The sequence below is a fragment of the Columba livia genome, chromosome 9, assembly GCF_036013475.1.
Source record: "Columba livia isolate bColLiv1 breed racing homer chromosome 9, bColLiv1.pat.W.v2, whole genome shotgun sequence".
Taxonomy (NCBI): domain Eukaryota; kingdom Metazoa; phylum Chordata; class Aves; order Columbiformes; family Columbidae; genus Columba; species Columba livia.
In genome coordinates, this window is record NC_088610.1 from 23,183,869 (window position 1) to 23,208,510 (window position 24,642).

General features: G+C 40.7%; 1 protein-coding gene and 1 long non-coding RNA gene across 4 annotated transcripts in view; one reads left to right on the forward strand and one right to left on the reverse strand.

Moving 5' to 3' along the window:
• Positions 1-1,483: 1,483 nt before the first annotated feature.
• UGGT1 (UDP-glucose glycoprotein glucosyltransferase 1) overlaps positions 1,484-24,642 on the forward strand; it is a 41,149-nt gene continuing 17,990 nt past the window's right edge. For 2 of the 3 annotated variants that reach the window (XM_065073127.1, XM_065073129.1), the window contains exons 1-21: positions 1,531-1,549; positions 3,448-3,583; positions 4,022-4,160; positions 5,560-5,642; positions 6,219-6,349; positions 7,211-7,323; positions 8,484-8,658; positions 9,979-10,075; positions 11,256-11,334; positions 11,518-11,618; positions 12,467-12,566; positions 13,691-13,751; positions 16,722-16,813; positions 17,489-17,639; positions 17,908-18,027; positions 19,040-19,125; positions 19,567-19,702; positions 20,607-20,738; positions 22,453-22,617; positions 22,821-22,941; positions 23,704-23,802. In XM_065073127.1, the coding sequence (XP_064929199.1) occupies positions 4,036-4,160; positions 5,560-5,642; positions 6,219-6,349; positions 7,211-7,323; positions 8,484-8,658; positions 9,979-10,075; positions 11,256-11,334; positions 11,518-11,618; positions 12,467-12,566; positions 13,691-13,751; positions 16,722-16,813; positions 17,489-17,639; positions 17,908-18,027; positions 19,040-19,125; positions 19,567-19,702; positions 20,607-20,738; positions 22,453-22,617; positions 22,821-22,941; positions 23,704-23,802 (2,167 nt within the window). In that variant the 5' untranslated portion in view covers positions 1,531-1,549; positions 3,448-3,583; positions 4,022-4,035. Of the gene's footprint in view, positions 1,550-3,447; positions 3,584-4,021; positions 4,161-5,559; positions 5,643-6,218; positions 6,350-7,210; positions 7,324-8,483; positions 8,659-9,978; positions 10,076-11,255; positions 11,335-11,517; positions 11,619-12,466; positions 12,567-13,690; positions 13,752-16,721; positions 16,814-17,488; positions 17,640-17,907; positions 18,028-19,039; positions 19,126-19,566; positions 19,703-20,606; positions 20,739-22,452; positions 22,618-22,820; positions 22,942-23,703; positions 23,803-24,642 lie in introns of all 3 variants that reach the window. The other variant, XM_065073128.1, reaches the window with a different exon arrangement.
• LOC110364066 (uncharacterized) lies at positions 14,988-20,676 on the reverse strand. The gene is made up of 3 exons (XR_002422561.2): positions 20,544-20,676; positions 17,667-17,741; positions 14,988-15,451 (listed from the first exon to the last, which is right to left on the reverse strand). It is a non-coding gene; the product is annotated as an uncharacterized LOC110364066 (long non-coding RNA).

Below are 24,642 nucleotides of genomic sequence, written 5' to 3' on the forward strand. Positions count from 1 at the left end.
GGGGCTCGCGATTGGCCCTCGGCCGCGCGGTCTCCAGGGGAACGCGGTGTGGGCGGGACCAGGGGCGGCAGCGCGCGCAGCGGCGGGGCGGAGCACCGGGCAGCGGGCACCGCGCTCCGCCCCGCCCCGGGCCGGCCCGCGCCCCCGGGGACACGCCAGCCCCCGCCACACTCGGTTCTGCTGGTGTGCGCAGGGAAAGGCGACTTTGTAAACAAAGACACTGCATCAAAACGAACACCCAGCCCTAAGACCCTGCTGCCTCCGGCGTGAGTGTTCGGTACTCCCTGGGACAGGCGGCCAAAAACAAAGTGAAAAACCCCAAATCTCGGTGACAACGCGTGTTGCCACACCGAGAGGCCGGCAGCGCAGGGCTGCCTCCTCTTCGGTTGGGCACACCTCAGAACACCCCAATTTTCGATGACACCGTTCTCGTTTAGGTGCTTTTGTCCCGATGCTCCGAGATGAAGTCTGAGCGATTTTCAGAGTTTTTGTAATATTTTAAAACGAAACCAAAAAGAAAACCTTTCGATTACAGAACCACACTTGAATAATCCCTGAATTTGCCTTGTGAACACTCCAGGCTTCTGTTAACTGCTGAGGGAGCTCCGGGCAGGGCCGGCGGGCAGGTCCCTTCGCGGGGACACAGCTCCAGGGCCACCGAGCGCCAGGGCTTGAGACCCGCCCGAGTTCCTTCGCTCGGCTGCGCTCCCGGCTCCGCTCTTGCTCAGCGCCTCCCGAACGACACGGAGTCCCGCTGCCCGGCCCCGTGACCCACAACGGCCACAGCGACACTCGGAACGTTCGGAGGACGCAGCGATAGCGCACACGGGGCAGCTGGGGAGCGGTACGGGGAGCTGGCACCTTCGGGCTGAGAAAGGGACACTTCAGAGCTGTAAAATCATAAACGGCACAGAGGAGGTGAATAAAGAACAACTGCTGTTTATGCGCCGTGTGCTGCTTTCATCTCCCCTCACGTTTACGTTGTAAACAGATGAGCAAGTGCAAGCAGCTTCGCACAGCGAGACTGAGGCTTTTCCACAGCATCAGTCACCACTGGAACAGTCAATTAAAGAAACAACGTCGGTTCCACCTTTGCCGCTGGAACTACCCGCACCTGAAACCGAAACTCCACAGCCGTTCTGGAGAAGCCATCGCCCTCCCTTCTCCCTGAGCTCTCACCCCCAGGCACCGCTCCAGCGGGAGAACCGCGCCCGCCCGCCGCCTTTACCGGGGCTGCGGCTCCGCGGGGCGCAGGCGGCCGGGGGAGCTGGGAACGCCGCCGTCGCCCCGGGCTGAGGCGGGTCCGGCGGGCAGGGGCGGTCCCGGTCCCGGGCTCTGTGGGCGGGCGCGATGTCCCGCCGAGCAGCGAGAGGAGACAGCGGAGCTGCTTCCCGCCAGCGCCCCCAAGATGGCGGCCGGGGGACGCTCTGGCGCTGCCCCGATATGACTCTATGGCGGCGCCGGCCTATCTCTCCCGGCAGCGGAAGCGTCGTGCCCGGAAGCGGCGGGAGCGGCACGAGCCGGAAGGGAGCGTGGCGGCCGCGGGCAGGTGCGGTTACCACGGCGACCCGCGCGGGGCCGGGGCGGGAAGGGATCGCTGCGCGGCGGCGGGACGCGGCTCGGCGGGGCCGGGGCGGCTGCGGCCGGGGCGGGCACGGCTCCACCGCAGCCCTCAGGAGAGGAGCCGGGCCCGCGGCACGGCGGGAGTGTCGGTCCTTCAGCGGACACTGACTGCGGAGCGCCAGAGCCCGCGGCGGCGTCAGTCGCCCCTCGGCGGCAACGAGCGGTCATCCGGGGTTGTAACTGCTCTCCGGTTTTGCGCCGAGTCTCCGCTCCCGCCCCGCAGCGGCCGGTGCTCGGGGCAGGCGCTAGAACCAGTTATTGCCACTTAAAACTCTTCCAGCGTGTGATTTTGGACTGATGAGTCAAATGGCACGTTGTAGGTTCAGTGTCTATGGCACTGACCCCGGTTACCGGGATCTCCCCCGGTCACAGCACCGGGCTGTTTCGGGCATGTCAGGGCTGTGTCCCGGTGTCTCTGCCTCTGTCCCCCAAGCGCAGCGCTCGGTACGTGGCCAAGGCCGGGGCTGTGACTCTGCAGCAGGACCCGGGGCTCTGGGGTGGCCAGTTCCGCTCTAAGGCAAGGGGTGCGAGTTTCCAGAAGTCAACTGTATTTTAAATTGAGTAACGATGAAAAATGAGGAAAAATATTTAAAAAACAAATGAGCCTTCAGATATCCACTTCACAAGGTCGTAATTCAGCTTGGGTTTTGGTTTGTTATCTCACACAAACACAGCTGGATCTCCTCAAGTCACTTGTGTTCCTTCCTGCGCCTCTTACCTCTTCTCTTCTCCATCGTGGGTTTTATTTTGAGATACTGGGCTTTCATTTTATAGCTGGAATGTTGATATTTTCTAATCTGCATGTTTTCAGCTGGTTAAACTGGCGTCAGGTGACAGATGTATCTTTATTTTTTCCTGTTTCATATAGGAAAAGGCTTCTCCTTGCAGTGTTTCACAGAACAGGGAAGCGGGCATGGGAGAGCAGCATCAGACTGGCAGTTGCAGGAATGCAGTACGGTGTGTTCATTCACACGTTCCAAACTACTGTGTATAATTCTCAGGGAATAAGAAGGGTCGGATTCTGGGAGGAAACTGCAAACCTTGTGCTTTTGTTCCATGCGGCGGAAGCCACGGTTTCATTCCACAAATATTGACCGAGCTTCCTCCTTGGCACACGGCAGGTGGCACTTGTGACTGTCCCATCACACGATGCCATCTGTCCGCTTCCCATGTGCAGCACAAAGCAAATGTCCTGTGCAGCTGGGCAAGCTGCTCTTTGGATATTCCAGCAGGGCGTTTCGTTGTTTATTCAGAAAAAAAGGACATTGAGATATAGAAAGAGCAATGGGTGAGGGATTGGTGGTGAACTTTTAGCTGGAGCATTGTGAATTTTTAAATGGAGTAGGATGAGGTTGTTTTGTGTCTCCGTCTATGTGCAGGTAGACCTATAGCTGCAGATACATACGTATATGCAAAGACTATTTTTTACATTGAGATTGTGATGAAAAAGAGACACAAGTTAGATCCCGACAGGTTGTTGGGCGTGATACAGCTGCAGTTTGAGTGGGCTGTCATTCCAGTTGGGGGCTGAATGGAAAATGAGTTACCCAGGAAAATAAGTGCAAAAGGGCCTGAGTGTATATTATACTCTAGTCAGAGAGGGGGGAAAAAAGCTTGAATTTTTGGAGACTAACAGAAGAATTCAAGACTTCCATAAGCTTAAGAGGTAAGGGTGTAGAAATTCCACTCAGCTGTCAGAGAATATATAGGCATAAAAGTACACATGAAGGACAATAATGGTTCTGGTTTTGTTTTTCCTTGGCTCATTTCTTGCAGTACGCTGTATCATTGGAGTCTGTCTTCATTATTTCATTCATTTTTCAGCTTCTAAAGTTGGTGGTACTTAGTGCACCCAGGAAATGCTTGTTTCTTCATTCCCCAGAGAAGAAGCCCGCTGTACGCAGCAGAACCTGAAGGGCTGACTGCGGAACCTCCACCTTGCCTGGCTCTTCCCGCATCGGTTAGTACACCGGCTGGGGAGGCTGCGCAAGTACAAAATGTGACTTCACTTCCCGTAAAATGAACGGTGGGAAGGTTTTCCACCGAATTTGAAATATGCACTGTTAGTAATACCACTTCTTACCAGCACGTAGCGTATGACGTGGGTGTCCCAGAAGAGAAGCAAGTCTATTTGAAAGCTTAAACATAGAGGAAACTGGAATTGATTTAGGTTTAATTGCAGCTCAGGAGTCAGATATTAAAATCCTTGTCTCTTTTAATGTTTTTGTAGTATTTCTGATTTTGTAAGACCAGCTGAGACTATGATTATCTCACTGATGTATTGCATTGAATAGGCCACTGAATCTTAAAATATGCCTTAAAATATTTGGATATGTGAGATTCTGTATTGAAAAGAGAGACAATGCAAACTAACTTTTTTTTTCTTAATCTTTTTTAGGCTGCTTCTATAAAATGGGAATACTTATTGCAGTTCTTGGAATATGGTTCGGCTCTTCACTTGTAAAAGGAGATTCTAAGGCTGTGACAACATCTCTAACGACAAAGTGGTCTTCAACTCCTTTATTACTTGAAACAAGGTACGTGCATCGTGATTTTTCATAAACAAATCAGAATATGCTCGGGCATAATGTAATGTGTTCTCTTTTTCCCTTGTTTTGTGGTACTTTGGATTCTAATAATTACTAACTCATTGGCAGTAATAACACTTAGTTGAACAGGATCATTGTGCTTGAGGAGATGGGACGAATACTTTAAAGGAGATAGTAGTATTTTTTTTGTGTGGTATATTCTTTCACTGTGCCTTAGAACAAACATTAATAACAAATTATTCTATAGTAAGTATTTATTGCCTTATTAAAATTTAGTCAAAGCACTAGATAGAGAGATTTAGCATGGTCTTGTAAGATTCTGTAGTAAAAGGGTTTTTTTCATTGATGACATAGGTTGGATAGACACCTATTGTGTGTACTTAATTTTGCTTATGTGAGTTGTGCATTGATCATCTAAAGCCAACTGCTTTGTGAACAGTTGTGTTAAGTCAGCCTGGGGACAATTTCTTCTATGCTAAATCCTTAAGCAGTAAAATGCAAAGCTGAGGTGTTAATGCCATGAATTAAATATCCTGGCAAAGCAGGAAAAGTTCACTGTAGGAGACCATGAAATAGTAAGCAAAGAAAGAAATGTGCCAAAGGCTGTATATATAACCTAAACATCATGTTAAAAGCCTTTGGGTAAGTAGGATTGTTCACCTGGGGTGAACTGCAGAATGGTGCAGCACTGCAGTGTAAAATCATCCCTGCTGTTCTATTTCCTTAGCCCAGCACTGTGATTCATTCCCCAGTTGTTCAAGAAGTACCGAACACCTTGGGTCAGAGCAGGTTGAAACGCACACACAGGCTGTTGTGACAGCTCCAAACCCTGTGTTGCAGCGTCCTTCAGCATATGAACTGTGTTACAAGTTTAGACATGGTGAAGTATTTGTTGTTAGCAATGTTCAGAGAATTATTTTACTATCTAACATTGTACACCTACGTAATCATATGCTTAATATATGGTGAATTAAACATGATTTGAAGCCGTGACTTCTCCTTTTGCTCATTTAAAAACAAGCAAACCCCACCGAAGCCACTAGTGCCAACAAATGACATTTTGTTACAGCAAAGAAAATGTGTATTCCTCCTAAAGGACAGCTAGCAAAGAAAAGCATTAGGGAGGAGAGTGCCCAGCACGGACACTGCTGTCTGTCAGTGTCTTTGAGAGATTCATAAATACTGTACAAGCTTCTTTCCTGTACTGTTTGTCCTGGCTTGCAACTATTATTTCTTGGGGTTTGTCTGCTTTTTCTAGTAACATATGGTTTTCTGATACAGGTAAACATTTAGTAGGAGCTAACTTTTTGTAAAGCTTGACAGAGTATTAGAATTGTAACTGCAGAGAAGATTCATAGATCTAGCTAACTCTTCTCTTCTTACTCAGTGAATTTTTATCAGAAGAAGGTCAAGAGAAATTCTGGAATTTTGTGGAAGCCAGTCAGAATATTAAGACATCTGAACAAGATGGTAAGTTGGACTCAATGATCTTAAAGGTCTTTTCCAACCTAAATGATACTATGATTCTAAGTTTTTATAATATTTTTCTTGATGATGACTGATAGGTGACATGGTTGAAAAACATGTTTTGTCTTCTGTGGTGTTAGCATTGTAAAAGTCAAATGAGGACTGATTTCAGTCATGTTTTTACTGCCAAGTGCTCAAGGCTTCTGGATATCTGTTTGACAAAAGCTGTAGTGGACGAGTCTGAAACATGTTTTACTTGCCAGATTCTGTTTCAACATGAGTTATAAGATATTATAAATGCTTTTTATCTGTGTTTCTGTTTCTCAGCTGAAATTAAATGGGAGCTTTTAAGTGTTTCCCTCCTCCCCAAGCCTCAGGGATGTAGTGGTGTGCTCTCATGGATCCCTGGTCAAGTTCACTTTCATCCATCTGTCATGAAAATTGAGGAGGAAGGGTCATGTGTATATTTACAATTAATGTCAAGGGCTTCTGTTAGTATAAATCACAGTTCAGCTGAAAAGCCTCTCTTGAGTGAGAATGTGGTATTGAGAGATAACTGCTTGTACTTTGACTTTGCAGGTAGCGATTATTCTTCTTACCATGAAATGCTGAAAATCGCCTGTCAGACTCTGTCACCTTTGCAGCAGAATTTGTTGAAATTTTCCTTGTCTTTACGCTCTTACTCTGCAACAGTTCAAGCTTTTCAACAGGTTAGTACAGCACACGGGAAGAACTCCTCAAAGGATTTGTAGAGCTTTACGTAAGGCCCAGGAAGGAATGAGCTGTGTAAGTGACATTTGAGAATATTAAAAATCTTCAACTGATGAAGTGCTCTACACCTCTGCACTGAAGAGCACATATATATATATATATGTATATATATGTGTTTGTGTGTGTGTATATATATATATATTCTAATTTCACTGGGTGCCAACTTTGAGTCCATCTGTCTAGAGCAGACTAAAGAACTGGGATTTCAGAATGTTTGCCTGTCTTCAATGCCTGGTGCACTAATAAATGTATATAGATTTTTTGTGAAGAAAATCTCTAGGGCTCTGTTGATACTTGTGATGCTGCTGCTGTTCCTGTTATTCAGCTGTACGTGCTGGAAGACAGTAATCCATGAACATCTAGCTCTAAAGATTAGAACCCATACATGGAAGGTCGTTGATTGTCTTGCATTATAATGGGTTTATCTAAGTAATACTAGGAGACATCTTCCTTTTTCATCTGGAATCATTTTATCCTTTGATGTTTAATAAATACGGAGGTTTCTGATGTGTAATACAAAAAACCCCAACCAAACGCCCCAGCGTTGCAGCCTCGTTTTTTATACCTGGAACTAATATTACAGTGACTAGACTGGAAAACTGTTTATTGTAAGTTAAGACATAATTCTCAATTTTGCAATATTTACCCTGCATTTAAATTATGTAATAAACAGGGAAGAAGTACTAGTTTAGAATTTAGGAACCTGCAGAAGAGCAATTGCTACAGAGCTATGCTGGTATCATTTTCACCTGTTCTAAGCGGTATATTCAACCTACTTTATTACAAATCTTTTAATACAGATAGCAGCAGATGAACCTCCACCAAAGGGCTGTACTCTGTTTTTTGCTGTGCATGGGGAGAAAACGTGTGAATTTGAGTCCCTTGGAAACCTTTTACAGACAGCTTCAGAAAGGTATGTGCTTAATTTCCTATAACTAGATTAGTTCTTAAAATTTAGCCCAGTTACAATTACTGCTGTAAAGAGACTGTAATAAACCTGTAGTTTCTACATTCTTCAGTATTAATTTTTACTGTCCATTGCTCGCACACAGTGGCAGTCTCTTTTTTCTTGTTAATCCAGGCTGGAATGATTGTTTTCTTCTCTCTTGCTCTCTCATATTCTGCTAGGAGGAGGAATACTTTAAAAGCGTATGGGAAGAGTTGGATACCATTTGTCGAAGGACAGTAGAAATTCTCAGGAATATTTAAAGCCTTTAGTTTGTAAGGAGAACAGAAGGAGCTGGGCTGCGTATTAAAAAGATTGTTAATAGAAGAGAGATAGTTTCACGAATGGCTTGAAGCATGCATAGTATTTTTTCCCCATATAATTTTCTTGGTGTTAACAAGGAGAACTATTACCACACAATATATCTCAAATCCAGGTTTCTTTACAGGAACAGAACTTGATTGTAACTTTTAGTAACAAGATAAACTATAAAATATCTCTTTAGAAAAAAACAAAATAAAACAGTAAATTTCAGTTTGTTGTCACATTAATCTTGGTAGTTCTGTTTTTTGTAAGCATAAAGGGTTTTCTTTTGTCAGTGTGCAGACATATGGTACCTATAGCTCACATGCTATTCTTCTCAATGGAATATTTTAAATATTTCATCATATTTTAGACAAAATTTAAGAATAGAAGTTGAAAAGAGTCTTCTAATTCACTGTCTTGTTTGTGTGCTAAGCCAAGCACAGGGTCCCCTTGAATTTGAGTTCCTGGAACATTTGCTCTGTTAGCCTTGCATTTTTTTATACAGATTTTATGAATCACCACTGGGGGAAAAAAAGTTAACTGAAAAATTAAGGGAAGTGGTTAATTTTTAAAATAAGGATTACATTAGATTCAAAATAGCAACTAGCTACTTGTTTCATTTTCATATGCCTGTTTCTATCAGAGCTCTATCAACGTGCATCAAGTGCTGCCGACCTTGGTAGTATGTGGGAATAGCCTGACATATGTATTCAGGGAAGACAGGAACAGTGATTAAACATGAAAAAAATCCATTTTGTGTCTTGCATTGAGTGAGGAAATGCTGTGAGTGCAGTGTGATAATCTTCCGTGTTTACTTTTAGGCCAAAGCCGTTTTTGTTCAAAGGTGACCACAAGTACCCCGTGTCAAACCCCGAAAGCCCTGTTGTCATACTGTACGCCGAGATCGGCTCAGAGGAGTTCTACAAGCACCACAGGAGCCTCGTTTTAAAGGCTGAGGCAGGAGAAATCACTTACGTTCTCAGACACTTTATTTCTGTAAGTGTAATTGTGTGTTGTAACAGAACTGTTTGACATGGAAAGCAGAACTGGCCTGGGTTTTCAAAAAGAAAACTGGCCTAAGTTTGTTCCCTTTAAATTGATATTTGCATAATATGTTGGCACTTGATATTTATATGGAGCACTCAAAGTTTATTTTATTGCATGTAGCTGAGGAATACAGAGTATTTGAAATCTCCTGATTGTTTAAATAAGAGGATCGTTTGATTTTACAAATGCAGAGTTAAACTCCAGATTAATTACAGACTTTAAAAAAATAGTTTCTCTGCCTATATTACATTATAGGAAATAGATCTCTCCAGAGTCAGGCCACTTAGTTACATGCTCTGAAAAGCAGGTATTAACCTTAAGGTACCACTTTCAAATGAAAGGCCTTGTTTCTGTAGCCATTTTATTACAGAACCACTTACCAATCCTACTACAATATGTCCTGGTTTCCATCTCCCTCCCCTAAATTACTCATAACCACTGGATTAGTGTTTAAAGCTACATTTCAAAAGCTCTGAGAAATTTGAGTTGTTTGACATTTTCCGCTGAATATCGCTCAAGGTGGCTAAAACCTGCGAGTGTAGCAGCCAAGAGCCAGTCTGGAATGCAAAATAAAAAAGCATCTGCTGGTTCGCTTCTGGGGACACTTGCACTCTTAATGAAGTAGAGGCATACATTGCACACACCACTTTCCTTTTAAAAAGTAATTTCTTTATCAGTGCTGGTAGGACTATGTGCATTCAGAGTTCAGTGTATTACACAATAGATCTTGATACAGTTGCATGACTCCTGCGTACTTCAAAATGCTTTGAACAAGTGATCACGTTTGTTCCCTATTAAGGTCAGAACTAGTTATGCATCTGTCTTGAGTCATTGATTTATATATTTTTTGTAATTCTCTGTTGTAACTCTTCAGGGAATATTTCATTTTTGAGCTTCGCAGTTGAAGTTCCTTTCCCTCCTCTATCTGATTTGATGACATGAGTCTATCCTGCTCTACTTGCCTTACACACTGATTCCTGAAAACACTGTTTTGTCTTCCTCTGTACTTTGTGGTTTTCAGTGGGTTTTTGGTTCACAGAGATATCTTTGTTCTCTGAACTTCAAAATGTTTTGTTGAAATACAATAGGAAGTATAATCACGACAGTACATTACTGCAGAATCACTCACTCTGTTTGTTTCTCACTTATGCATTTCTAGTTATGTCTGAGATGTGTACCAGCTTGAGACTTCTTGACTTTGGGAAATGGCAGCTTTTCATTAGTACAGCAAAACAAAGAGCGGCAATGTTGTACTGTTTTTCCTTACAGAATCCCACTAAAGAAAAAGTCTACCTCTCTGGCTATGGTGTGGAACTGGCTATTAAAAGTACAGAATATAAGGCCAAGGATGATACACAGGTGAAAGGTGAATTATTTTAAGTATTTTAAGATTAACATTTTGGTTTTGCAAAGAAAATTTTATATTTGAAATGAATGACTGTCTGAATTGCAGATATTGTTTTTTCTCAGCTCTGAAATCGCTTCTCTTCCTCTCTCTTTTGGGATTGTGTTCTTCATGAAACATCTTTGCCGTGGCACTTGTCTTGTGTATTTGTGAAATGCAGGGCACAATGGAGTCCTGACTCTGGACTAGATCTTAGTAATGGCACTACTAATGCAACTAATTTATTACCAGATAACCAGCTTCTCTTCAGATGTAGAGCAATTCCTCTACCTTAATGTGCCTGAACTTAACCATCCTCAGAGCAGAACGTTTTTCCTGTTCTTGCTTTTTGGGAAAGCAGAAGTTTGAATTCTGCATGGTTTTTTGCTTTTGCTGCTTTCTTTAGAGCGCTGATCTCTGTTTTGCAAACTTTCGAATTTTCTGCTTTTATCTTTTTTAAGTTTAAGATAGCAGTTGTGGGGAACAGAACTTGGATTTTGAATGGTTTCTTCAGGATTTTGCAGTTTTATCCGTTTCTAGATAGAAATCTAAACTCTGACTCAAGAGTATATTTTGCCACCATCTAGAATATAGACACATAAAACCCTTAGTCTTTTTTTTTTGTAAAAGTATTTAAGAAAGACTAACATGCTCCAGGAGGTGATCCACCTTAAGATCTACATGATTGAGAATCTCCGTGAATTTGTGATCAAAAAGTCATGCAAAAGCCCTGGTATTGTTTGTAGAATGGGACATTTTGATGTTTAAGCCCAAGATTGGACTTCACTCCAGTACTGTTTTTTATCGTGTATTTTGGGGCTGAGGTCAGGGTTGCATTTACCACTTACTCTGCAAAGGAGCTGTGTCCTGAAAGCCCCTGGGTCCCAGTGAATCCCTCTGCAGTGCCCGGGTCTCTGAGATTTCCACTCATCTTCAGCCAGCTTTTCCTTCTCAGTAATCCAACTTGGTTTTATTTCAGGTGCTACTGTGTTCATTTGTAAAGGTAACATCTCTTGGATTCAGGTTTAAAAGTAAACCTGAAGCTTGCCCTTTCTTTCTTATTTTTGATTGTTGCAGTGTAGTTTTGTTAGACTAATCAGAATGAGTGCGATGACTGTTTCTGAATGGCTTGGTAATAGTGTTCTCCTCTGTGTGGTTATAGGCACAGACGTGAACACTACAGTAATAGAGGAAAGTGACCCTATTGATGAAGTGCAGGGATTTCTGTTTGGAAGACTAAGGTAACCCTCAGTTTTAAGTTGTTGGTCTTTGTCATATGAGGAGATGCTGATCTTTTGCTTTGTTATTGTTTTTTAAATGTCTGAGTTACCCATATGTGTTAGCAGCATATTTCACGTGTTAGTTTCTTTGAAGACTTGCTTATAGGAAACCACTGAAGTTGTTTTACTCTCATACCCTTTTAGGCAGTTGTATCCTGACTTGACAGAAGAGCTGAAAGAGCTTAGAAAACACCTGGTGGAAAGTACCAATGAAATGGCACCTTTGAAAGTCTGGCAGTTACAAGGTAATCTGTGTGAAGACTTTCAGTGTTGTGCTCTAAGAACCTGTGTAAACGTATCTTCTTGTGTTCTATGCAAATGAGGTTGGCAGTGGCCCTGTACAGTTGAGAGAGTTTGACTGTAAATTCCTGCATTGGAAAGTACTGGATTTTCTAAAGAGCCTTTGTTGAGTCCTGTTGAAATAGCTTTTAGAAATATTGTTTCAAAGGACTTCTGAAGTGACGATTGTTTTCTATATTGTGAAGTACAGTAAGACACCCACTGTTATACTAACTGCTTGTATGATCTACTAAATGCAAAAAAGCAAAGGAAATGTGAAGTTTCTTTCTGTGGTCAGATTCATGGTGTGAAAAGCTGAGAATTCGCAAGACCAAAGGAAAACTCTATTTCAAAAGCACCTGCATGCAACTCTGACCTGTTTCCCTGGGAATCCTCTGTAGAGACTCATGGAAATGCTTTTCCTCCTCTAATTTGAGATGCTGAACATCCATTGTAGCCACAGAGAACCCACCTGTATCCAACAGATGGCTGTTTATATTTCTGGGTTGTGAAACAAGTGCCTAGACCCCTTCGGAAGGGCAGATCCTCCCAACTCAGCCGAAAAAAAGGTGATGGTCTGGAGTCATTGAAGCAACATGTAGACTGGATACATTGGTTCATTTTGAAAGGGTTACTGACTTCAAGGCAACAAACAGAAGCTGAATACAAGGAAGATTTTTTAAAGTATTTAAAGGCACAAATAGAAAATTAATTTTCATAGGTAACAAATAAGCAAAAAAATTGAAAGCTAAAACTAAGTTGACGCTGCATTGGCTTGTTTTTGAGTTCTTGACTTCTGTTTTTCCACTTCTAGATTTAAGTTTTCAAACTGCTGCTCGCGTGTTGACTGCTCCCCCAGTGGATGCTTTGATGGTCATGAAAGATCTCAGTCAGAACTTTCCTACAAAAGCCAGGTGACGTTAATTAGGACTTCTAGGAAGTTTTCTTATTATCTTTTTTCTGAGCAGAACCTGAGACAGGCAGCATTGGTTGGGTTAATGTCAGAGTTTCCATTTAGCTGCAAGCAAACACTGGAGAACGTTTATGCTGAGAAGTTTTCTGCCTAATGTTACAAAGAGGATCTTAGTGTTTCTCTTGGGTGGCAATCATTGTGGACTGGTGGGAAATCTGACAGAATTACCTGTGCTATTTTGTTTGGAAATGCTTCTGAACCTTTTGCATCAAGTTCTGAAGATTTATTGGGTAGGTTTTCTGTTTGGAGGCTTTAAGCTTCATCTATTAACTGGATACCACTCTTCTTCTGGGATCCACTCTGGCAAACAGCCCAATGAACCTCACGTCAGAAACTGATGTGACATTCCACAGTTTTTTGCACTTTGTCAGTGACTGTCTTGAGAATATTCAAATTAATTTCAAGAAATTTAGTCATAATCTGGCCTGCCCAACCAGTCTAGAAATATATTTCTTTTGATAAATTCCGTGACCTGGGTTGTGAAGATGGTATTACAGGAGCTCCTCTTTTCTGTGTAGGTAGAGCTATAGTTGTGAGTAAAAAGAACCTGAATTCTGTTTTTACTTCCCACTAACTGATGTTAAGATTGTGCTATTTATAGCTTCCTAAGGCTGGCATTGCACTGTCATTGGGTTTTTTGTCAGATTTGTGAGCTGTACAGCTGTACATTCACAGATCCAATGTAAGGAGAGGAATGGGAAACCACAGTGAGGAGTGAAGTCCCTCTATTTTCTGCTGCCAGCCTCCGCCTCTACCTTTCTGTCAGCTGCCCACTTTTGTTATGGTTAATGTGAAATTAGGCACTGAGAGTGCACATGTGGGTAACATTTTTATGTTCTGGTGAATTATATGGTATAATAAAAAATAGTACATCCTACTGTTTAATGATACAACAAAGTGCAAGTGCTTCTTATTGCAGCTTTTTATACTAGGAGACTAAATATGTTTATATGTAAGGTACAAAACATCAGATAAGTAGATACCTAATCTACCCATTGGATAAACAGAATCTACCCATAGGATAAACACAATGAGATTCACAGCATGATGTTTTTCTTTTTGTAGAGCCATAACAAAAACAGTTGTTTCTTCGGAACTCAGAGCAGAAGTTGAAGAGAACCAAAAGGTAATGCTTCTAGAAAGTAACGTAATGCTTTTGCACTAATGTTTTCAATATAAATTCAAGCTTTGAAAAGAATTCTTGTATGAAAAAGTTTACATCTTGCTCAAATAATGATCTGGTATTTTCACATACAACTTTGTTGTAGCATGCATCTGGCAAATAAAGAAGTGGTGGATTTTCAACAATGGATTAGGAGCGTAATTTAGCTTGTTTGCTCAAATATGAAAGTAGTGGTCAGAAATTCTTGGAGTGAGATCACTGTGTCAGGGAATGATGATATGGGATTTTGTTGACAGTAATCAAGTGTTCTGATAGTTACTCGGCGAGCACTTGTATATGAAAGTGACTCTGTGTTCAGTATCTGAACTCAGAGTCCATTACTTCTATTTATAACGTTAAATACAATGGAAGTACTGTGTTGGTAACTCTGGGGGAAAATGTTTATTTACAGAAAACATACACATGGGTCTTCCTAGGATTTCCATGCAGACTGTCTTAATCTGATCTATAGGACAGGACCGTGTCAAAAATGCAGTGGTAGAAATGTTGATGTCTATGTTACATCAGTCCTTCCTTCGTTTGTAGCCATGGCTTGGCAGCTGCAGTTGCCTGGAGAGGGTCAGTGTGGTGGCTGTAGGACTGTGCCTGCAGGGTGGCCCCTCAGCTCTGCCCTAGTTCTTAGTTCAGTGGGGCAGCACACGTGTAAAGTCTCAGTGTCATAGCACTACTTGGCCTGGGTTACAGCTACAAATAAGCTGATTGCAGCTTTAGGTTTACATTGTATTCTGAACTTCTTGAAAGCAATCAGATATTAAAAGTGTGAGTGCCTTTAGTGGAGGTTATTAGACTTAAAATGTAATATTTTTAGATGGTTTTAAAATGTCCGAACTGGATGGAACATAGCTTGTTAGAAAGCTGTTGCTTGAAAAGCAAATATATTAAGCATACTCTTACAGTTTTAAGGATGTAGGAGAAATTTAGTTCTCATGACCCAATTTGAGATGGTGCTTAGATAATTATAATTCATCAGTCTTTACAAGGAAGTCAAAGAATAAACTTGAAACCTTCTGCCATGGCGTAGAACAATTAATATTATGTGGAGGAAAAGGTTCCAGTGCTGGTGTGTTGAGAGTGAAACTAGTGAAGGGATAAAATGTAACAGCTGTCCAAGTAAGTCTACGTGTGCAAAAACCCCAACAGGTTGTGAGGGACTTCTGGAGAACATTGAGTTTACTCTGGTGTTTGCAGAAGAGTGTTTCAACAGCTCTGTTGTGTACTTGGCCCTAGCAAAGCACTGAAAAACATCCGGCCACCTGGGAACTTTGTACAGGCGTTTGTACAGAATTTGGTAGCATTAAAATACACGTGGTAGTGCAATCTGGATATAGTGCAAAATCAAAGTTTAGGATGGTAATAAAAACAAAGCCAAACAACAGCTTTTGTTGTATCTATGCAGATCTATGCAGATCTATGGTGATCTCGTTATACATTTCAGTCTCACTTAGTAGGAAAAATAAGGAGAATGTTAACTACAAACTTATGTCAAACATACTTACGTTTGCCTAGTCTAGTAGTAAAAGTTACCTGGAATCTTCTTACAAGTCCCCTGAGATTTCTGTTCTGAAAGAGCAATCCCTTGTTGTTCAATAGCAATAGGATCAGAAAAGAAGGGATGCGGTTTGACACTGTCGTCCAATGTGGTTCTGGAAGGGAAAAGTGTAGAACGTGAGTGCAAGCTAAAGCGAGCTGGTGGCTTTTCTGTGTTAGATCAGACTGGTTCAGAGGTAAAGCCATGATTTTGTGGATTCGTTGTTACCCAAAGTATGTCTAGGCTCTGAGATCCGGATCTGGCTGGATCTGACCCTGCCCTTTAAAGCTGTTCTTTGCATGACTCAGCTTGTGTGGATATTATTTGGTAGTGAAGTTCACTGCTACTAGTAAGATATAGTTCACTATATATCCACCAAAAGATACAGTTTAACACTGCATGTACTCAGCTCTTCTCTGGGAGCTTTATTTATTTAATAAAATATTGCAACTCTTCCTGAGATGCTGCTTTCCTGTTCTTTGTACTTCACATGGTACTTTGCTGTTCCTCTGTTTGCTTTGCTCCCATTCTTCATGATATTAGTGTTTTTAAATATTCAAAGACTATCTTTCTCCTTCAGTGTTCATCATGCCTCTTACTATTTTGTAATTTTGTACCTGGTACTGCAAGAGAAGAGGTATTAGAAGAAGGTGATGTAGTTTTTAAACAGATGTTTTCATGCTAGAGTTGGGAAAGTTCCTTCAGGAGGAGTGTGTTTTATTCATCTCTCCTGATTCAAAATTTTTCTCTGTGATGGTGCCTCAGTTCAGGGGGAAGTATCCATTCAAAGGGTTATGGCTTAGAGGTACTCGGAAGGAATCCTAAAATGTTGATAAAACTTTTTCCACTGTGCTGCCTGATTTTGGGGAGATCAGACTGCAGTGGCAGCTCATCTACTTTCCATTGATGACATATCCACTAGGTCAGGACCTAACATGTACCTTAGACACAGTGGTTAGTTCCACTAGTGAATGCCATGCAATAACCAGCAGTTTAAATCTGTTCTGCCCAGAACTGTGTGTTAAAGAGCTGGGACAGGTAACTGGATGCTATTTGTCCATATGCTTTGTGGGCTGTCAGCTATAAAAAAAAAGAAAGAAATTACTTCTTTCAAGCATGTCTAATTATTTAATCTGAGTATAATTAAAAATCTACTCAGGGACTTTCCACTACTGAATCAGAAGTCCCATTTATGTATCTATGCACTAAAGAGCTTCAGCTGTTTTCTCCTCTGGTAAGGATGTATGCACAAAGCCAGCAAAGATGGTAGTTGAGAAGTAATGTAATGCAATAAGGGAAATAAAATATACAATTTTGGCACATTAAACGTGAGTAGTTTTTTTCTGTGCACAGCATTCTTCTAATGGCTTTCTACTTTCTTTCAGTATTTCAAAGGAACATTAGGATTGCAACCGGGAGATTCTGCCCTGTTCATCAATGGACTCCTCATTGATTTAGACACTCAGGACATATTTAGGTAGGAATGTTCACTTTTTCTGAATAATTGTATCCTGTTGACAAGGTTGCATTCTGCTTGTGCGTGGGTGGTGAACTCACTTAGTGTTGAACCTTCTTCACAAAGTCTATATCTAGACTAAGTTTACTTGTTAAGCACTAGAAAAAGCAAATCCTGGTTCCTTCTCTTAGGCAAGTGCATTTCTAACAAAAAATACTGATGTGAAAACTGGAATACCCTAGAATATCAGAATAGGAAGTCACCTTTGTACTGCTCTTTTGATCTGTGCTGTGACTAGCAAGATTATGGTCTCCAAGACTGTCAGCCTACAGGCTTTATTCTGAAGATAGTAAACTGATACTCCAAGGATACTCAAAGGATAAATCACTGTAAATTTTTCATCTGAAAACCACCCTGTATCTTGTCCAGATTTGTTTCAATAATGTGGGATTGAGATTACATATGTGTATCACACTTTAGTTCTTTTGATTTAATGTAGTTTTTCCTAGAAATATAATATAATTGAAAAGTTTTAAATTATCTCAAGTTTCTTAGGACAGGTAGAAATGGCTGATAAGTTAGAAGAAATGCACAGACATAGCAGACTTGTTTATACCTTTCATCTGTTAACACTTAGGATAACAGCAAGTTATTTGCTGTGTCTTTAAAATTCAACAATTTTTCTCTTCCTTCCAGCTTGATTGATGTGCTACGCAATGAAGCCCGTGTTATGGAAGGCCTGCACAGCTTAGGAATTGAGGGTCTTTCCTTGCACAATGTCCTCAAGTTGAACATCCAGCCGTCAGATTCCGACTACGCTGTGGACATCAGAAGCCCTGTGATTTCAGTGCGTATGGTTTGATATCAGAAATACCTTATTTGCTGTTGGGTGGTGCATTCTTAAGCTGTCAGGGGAACTTTTGTTCTTAGCTCACAATCACCTCTGGAACTGCAGTAGAGAGAAAAAGAAAAGTTATGTTATAACTATCTCTTTTTAAAAACTAGCTTTTTATTCATACAGTTCTCAATATAGTGTCTGATTTACAAATATTTTACGCTCTCAGACTCGAGCAGGAGGACTGCCAATCATTTAAATGCCTTTATTTTTTTCTTAGTGGATCAACAATCTTGAAGTTGACAGTCGGTACAATTCCTGGCCTTCCAATGTGCAAGACCTGCTGCGTCCCACATTTCCAGGCGTGATCAGACAAATTAGGAAAAACTTCCATAATTTTGTAAGTAGTGTCTGACTAGAAATGAAATGTGCATTTTGTTTTTTGATCAGTAGGGACATCAGCTTTTGCAACTTACCTACATATATGCTGGATTCCCTGTCATTTAATTATCTTGAGATAGGACACTTTTCTAAACGGTTTTGTTCTCCTTGTACTAGTAAGTTATGGCTGAGATTCAGAGATCACTGAGCACAATTCTCTGGCATTGATTAGACACCAAAAATTGTTCCATCAATGGACAAAGCTATCATCTGATGAGCGAGAATTTAGTGTATTTCGACTTGCAGCAGGACTTCAAAAGGCGGTCAACAGCCCTCAGCTTAATCCTGGGTGTCCTTTTAGTCTCTTGGTAGCTGTGTAAAGTTAGATCTAATCAGGAGTTTGTAAATTCTCTGCTTTAACTCATCATGTGGCAGGGTGGCCCTACTCATCTCTGATAAGTGGCAAATAGGGACTTGAACCACCTCAAGCTGTGGGGGCATTAATGTGTTGGGTTTTTTTTCTCTGGAGTTAGTACTTTTAACATTGAAATTATTAAATGAAATGGCAACACTTGGCATGATTAAAGGGCACTAAATCAATTCTGAATGGCCCCGTTCTGTCTGGGTTTGGGCTTGCTCTGAAAATGCCTCAGCAGCATTGGCTCTGCAGGGGGCTGAGCAGAGCAACGCTGTGTTCCCTAATTCTGACAAATGCCAGTTTCCCACACACAGGTATCTGAGTGTGGGGGCAGAAGCCTGGGTGCTGGGGACACTGAGGTAAAGAGAAAGTGCCTCAGGAGTCTGGTCTCTTCTGGGTAAAGCAGTGGTTTAGACAGCATGTTTTAGATAACGGACTGAAAGACTTTAAAATGAAGTATTATTTGGTGGGCCTCATCTCACTGGCAGTGTATAAATATAATAGGACAGATGGTAATTCTGCGCTGTGATGTGAATGAAGGTATCTCTAATCAAAAATCCATATTTTGACTTATTCAGGGAATAGAAACTTTTCATTTGCAATTTATTTGCAGGTGCTGATAGTAGATCCTACTCATGAGACCACAGCAGAGTTACTGAATGTGGCTGAGATGTTCTTCAGTAACCACATCCCACTGAGGTAATTGCTGTGTTTTAATGGGAATTTTTTTATGTGGGTTTTATTTTCGTAATTACTTTTGCAGTTGTAAAACTCTTGTTGCTAGGACGCTGTAGAAATGTTAGATACCATGTATCCGTGGTTGGGAAGGGTATTTATTAAATACTGTTTGTTATTGAAAACTTTTTGAATGTAAGTTTTGCTACTAGTAAAACACAGTTTGGTTTCTTTAACAGTCCAAAAGAAACTTAAAAGCAAGTACTTTGGATGAAAGAGAGATGAAAAGCAAGATTCTGATGGACTCAGCATTAGAGATTATATGTCCCTAGTTTGATTCCTGGCTCCTCAGCTCAAAATCTTGTTAGTCTTTGTCTAAGATGATGATCACAGGTGTCAGTTCTATGAAGAACTGTTACTTGTTGGTATAACAGGTTCATGCTCTGGGGATTTGTTTGGCTGCAGGATAGGACTAGTCTTTGTGGTTAACGACTCGGAGGATGTTGATGGACTGCAGGATGCTGGTGTCGCCCTCCTCAGGGCATACAATTATGTGGCACAAGAAATGGACAATAATTATGCTTTCCAGACTGTCATGTCTGTAAGTACTAATTTTAAAAGGAAATTATGTTTTAATATTTTCCATGTATGTAAAATTATGTTAATGTGCTAATATGCACATAATGGAAGAAATTTTTCTTTGACATGGTTAGTATTTGGAGTATCTCCAAATACTGGTACCACACAATACGTTTATTTGTAAAGTGCTTCTGACCCAACTTTAACAAGTTTAAGTGTGACACTTCACAGTTCTGCAAGTTTTTCTATCCTGTCTTTTCACTTATTCTGCCAATGAGTTCTCAACTGATATATCCCTTCGCTATTATAATTTGTTTTGAGCAGTTCCTGTTGCATACTTTTGCTACATTGAATTTTATTATAGGTACTAGCAAATGCATTTTCACTTGTGGTTTGACATTGTTCAACATATCTACAAGGTGGGGCATAGTGTAATATTAAACAGTTGGTGACTTGAAGACAATGACTTTTATTCTCTTTTTTTGGATATATATTTGTAAAATGTTGTGCCTTCAAGACAGAAACAGTTACATACTTTACATGTGAGGCCTGCTGTATTGTTTATAAGCATGTCTTGAGTTCTGAAGGGAAGGGAAGCTCTTCAGATATGCTCTACTTGAGCATTTTTTCCCCTAAGCTCCTACTTTTCCCTCACAAATATCTTCTCTAATTAAAGATGCAAGTTATTATTTAAAGACATACATGATGTTTACCTCCATTTAATCTCAGTGAAATGACTAAGCAAGGTAATTATAAGAGCTACAAGTGCTAAGGAGCAGCTAATAAATATGAAAATTCATTTTGTAACCTGGCTTTTAATGCCTTATTGTAATTACTGGAATACAGGTGACAGATCAACTCACCTTTGGTAAGCAAAGGAGCTTTTTGGTTGCAGCTGTAAACTTGTATTTGTATCCCTCATTCAGATATATAACAAAGTGAAAACGGGAGATCAGCTGAAAGTGCAGCATGTGGTCAGTGTTCTTGAGAAACAGTATCCTTATGTGGAAGTCAACAGCATTCTGGGAATTGATTCTGCCTATGATCAAAACAGAAAGGTAAGAATTCATTAAACAGAACTTTTTTCACTTTTTTTGCTTCAATACCATTTTGAAAATATACCTATATACAATTCCTTGATCCAGTTTTCTCAGTAACCAGGTAGCTATTTTATTATCACATTGGGTGACTTCTAGTAATACTTTTATCAAAGTGTTTATGTTCAGCACAAAGCTTTATATAATATACATAATATATACTGTAATATGTATCCTTAAAAAAATCTCGATGTATAGTACCAGAACCAAGGTAACTTCCTTGTGGTTCATAAGTCATGCTGTCATGCTGGTATGGATACTTCGGTTGAGTTGAAAATTGCTTGAAAAAAATCAAGGTGATGGAGCATTTCATAAGAAAACCAAGGGGCTTAATGTCTGTGAGGCACTGATGTGGATTTTCTTTACTGGTAATTGAATACTGTGTGAAAGTAATGAGGATGAATTCAAAATACCTTTCCTATAGCATGGCATTCATCAGTCTTTCTCAAGTGATTTCTTCTAAGTTATTTTTAGGGTTCATACTTCTCTTTATGGAGAAAACCAGGAGAGCAAATCACTATTGGATCACTTATATGTGAGATGAAGCAGATGTTATTTGGGACTCTATAGGGGGATATTTTTGTTCAGTATTCTAGAAGAATGAAAATACTGTCTGCAATAGCTCCATAACACTGATGATGCTCCTGCATCTGTAAGTGAGGAAAAACAGTCAGGGTTATATAAACACACTTGTGTGTACACATAGTTTCCATCTCCTTATGTAGGAGGGTGAAGGGAAAAGCATTTTGAGGAAATCAAGACCAGTAAGACTGACAGTTTTCTATGACAGGAGAAGCTTTTTCAGTTTACATACTATACACCAAACCAAACCCAAACCAAACAAAAGCAACAGCCCCCCCTCCCAAGAAATTCCTCACACATGCAAAGTGCTGTTCCCCAGAAGAGGTGAGAGGCCATTCTGGGGGTCTGCACCTGCGCTACCTGACCCCAGTCAGCACAACCACTTAAACACTGCAGGGGAAGGAAGCCTTTAGAAAGAGCCTATCTCCAAATAAAGGACACAAGTTAAACCAACACTGAGCACTCTTTCATGTGATCTGAGCTTGGTGATGGTTGTGTCCTTAGAACGCCTTGAAAGCCCTCAGCAAGAACCTCTGAACAGTAGAACCTGATTCACTTCTGTCCATAACAGAGTGTCAATAATGATGGTGCATTTTGCAGTGGTTACGTGAAATGGGGAAATTTGTCTTGACATAATAACCTACCCCTCCCTCCCTGCCAAGTAAATGTTTTTTCACAAGTTTAGGAAACACAAAAACTAAAAAGAAAAAACCTCTCCCCTGTCTTACAACTATCACTGCTTTGCACTTGCTTCCATATGCAAAGTCAGATTTCCTGTTGTGTATTTGCTATTACCAAAAAGTGCTCACTGGAATTAACTTGTTTACAGTACGAACTTAATGGGATATTTTGCACTTCTGTATTCTGAAGTAACTGGTTTTGCTTTGAAGCTGTGAGAGACAAGGACATTTAATGCATGTAAGATACAGAAAGTGTCTTTTCCACTGCGTAAAATTAACGTTCTCTGTATCATATAAAATCCGGAAGGATGTCTTAGTGTGTTTAGAATAGACCTGTGTGGATATTGCATGGAAACTATGAACCCTTGTGGTGATGGACTGACGTGGTGATGTTACTTCTTTCCTGTGTTTAGGCAGCAAGAGGTTACTATGAGCAAACGGGTGTAGGTCCGCTGCCTGTCGTGCTGTTCAATGGGATGCCTTTTCAAAAAGACCAGCTGGATCCTGATGACCTAGAAACCGTGACAATGCACAAAATCCTGGAGACAACAAGCATCTTCCAGCGAGCTGTGTACCTGGTAGGTGCTGAGTTTTCAAGAGAAACAAGATTTGGAAAAACTGACTCAAAAGTCCCTGAATATGTAATACACAAGACAACTTGCATTGTTTCTTGTCTTGGTTTGGTTGTTTTGTTGTTGTGATTTGTTTGTTTGTTTTTGAGATGTCTAAGGCAAATATACATGTGAAATAACAAATATTGCTTCTTTCTTCTTTCCTTCAGGGTGAATTATCTAATGACCAAGATGTAGTTGAGTATATCATGAACCAGCCTAATGTTGTTCCAAGAATTAACTCAAGAATCTTGATGTCTGACAGAGAGTACCTAGATCTGACAGGAATGAGTAAGGGATGCTTTTAATTCATTACATCTGAAGTATCTGCGTCAAAGACTTTTGCTGGCAAAGTATTAACAGCACCCCAAGTGATGTTCCAGTCCTGGTGCCTGGGGAGGTGTTATGTACAATAGCAACATTCATGTCTTCAAGTTTTTCAAAACAGAAATTTGTTTTAATTTTATAGAAACCTTTAGGGTAATGTAACTCATGAATTGAGAAATGAGCAATGCTAGCAAAAGCCAAGAACTGTCATACAATGTATAAAGCAACAGTTTGTTTCTTACTTCTAACCTCATTTTGAGCAGAAATTGGCAGTCATCTCTGGAATTACTTAAGATTTAGCAGAACTTTTCATGGTGAAATGTATTAACACCCAATGCAGTGATTCTGCAGGATAGTGACAGTATGGCAAAAACATTCATGCAACTACCTTTTTAGAGTTGTGTGAAAAACAGTAACAGTGGATTTTCAGATGTATATTGCATACACAAATTAACTCCAACTAAGTAAGACTTGAACAATTCTTTCAATTTTTTCACGTATCAAATATGCAACGTAGTTATTAATGTAACTTATGAGACAAAAATGTAGCTTATGAGAAAACAAAAATATAATCCTCAGCTTATATATTAACCGTGGAAATGAGACATACAAAGCAGTATCAGGAGGAACAAAATGAGGTGTTTTTAATGTTCTGGTAATAGTACTGATTTTTCTTTCATTTTACGTGGAATAGCTTTGGCATCTAATACATTTTCTCTTCCCCAGATAACTTTTACGTGGATGACTTTGCTCGATTTACCACATTGGATACCAAAGATAAGACAGCTGCTGTCGCAAACAGCATGACCTACTTAACAAAGAAAGGTAATGTCTGCAGTGGATTGTGAACCCAAACCTAATCTTACGTGTGTTTCCAAGCATCAACACACGCACTGAGCCTTGTTCAGGCCTGTGGGTAATGGTGCGATCTAGGTGTTAACAATAAAGATGTTTTTATAAGGCATGACATCTACACAGAACAAGAACCTTCCCCTCTTTAAACCTGGCCTTCAATGAATAATGAATTCCCACCCAACCTGCTCTTGCTATATCGCAAATGACCACCACAGATGCAGCTCTGACACCAGTTAGAAAATACAAAAGGGGTTCTAGCTCTCTGCCTCATAATTCAAAATTACTAAAAGTTACATGGATTCGGAAGAAAATTGTCATTTCCCATTCTATAAACTGTTTTAATTGCTGCTGTGTATGTACAGCTTTTTCAATGATACTATTGTTTTATTACAGTTGCACATAAAGTTAGCGTTAAAAGTCAGCTGTTCCTCTCAGTGTACAAAAAGGATGCACAGACATAATACAGAGCTTGACCCAGCCTGTTGTACATCTGTTTCAGTTTGAGCCAATTCCTCTTGTTCCCGTCTGTCGTCTCTACTAGACTCTCACAAGTTTCCCCAGCACTGTCTCCATCCACTGCCACCTGCATGCACCACCTTAAACGTCCCCAAAGCTCCTTCTGTCTCATATTTGCCCTTGGTTCATGTTCAGTCACTTAGCTCTGAAGAAGTTGCTTGTTTTCCCTTTGTAGTGTGTTAATTAAACCTGGACCTCCGCATGCTCATTTGAAAGTGTGCATTGATTTGCAATCCTGTGGTCTGGCAATTTCGGGTTGCTGCCTCTTCTGTCACTAGGATATTTAATAACTGG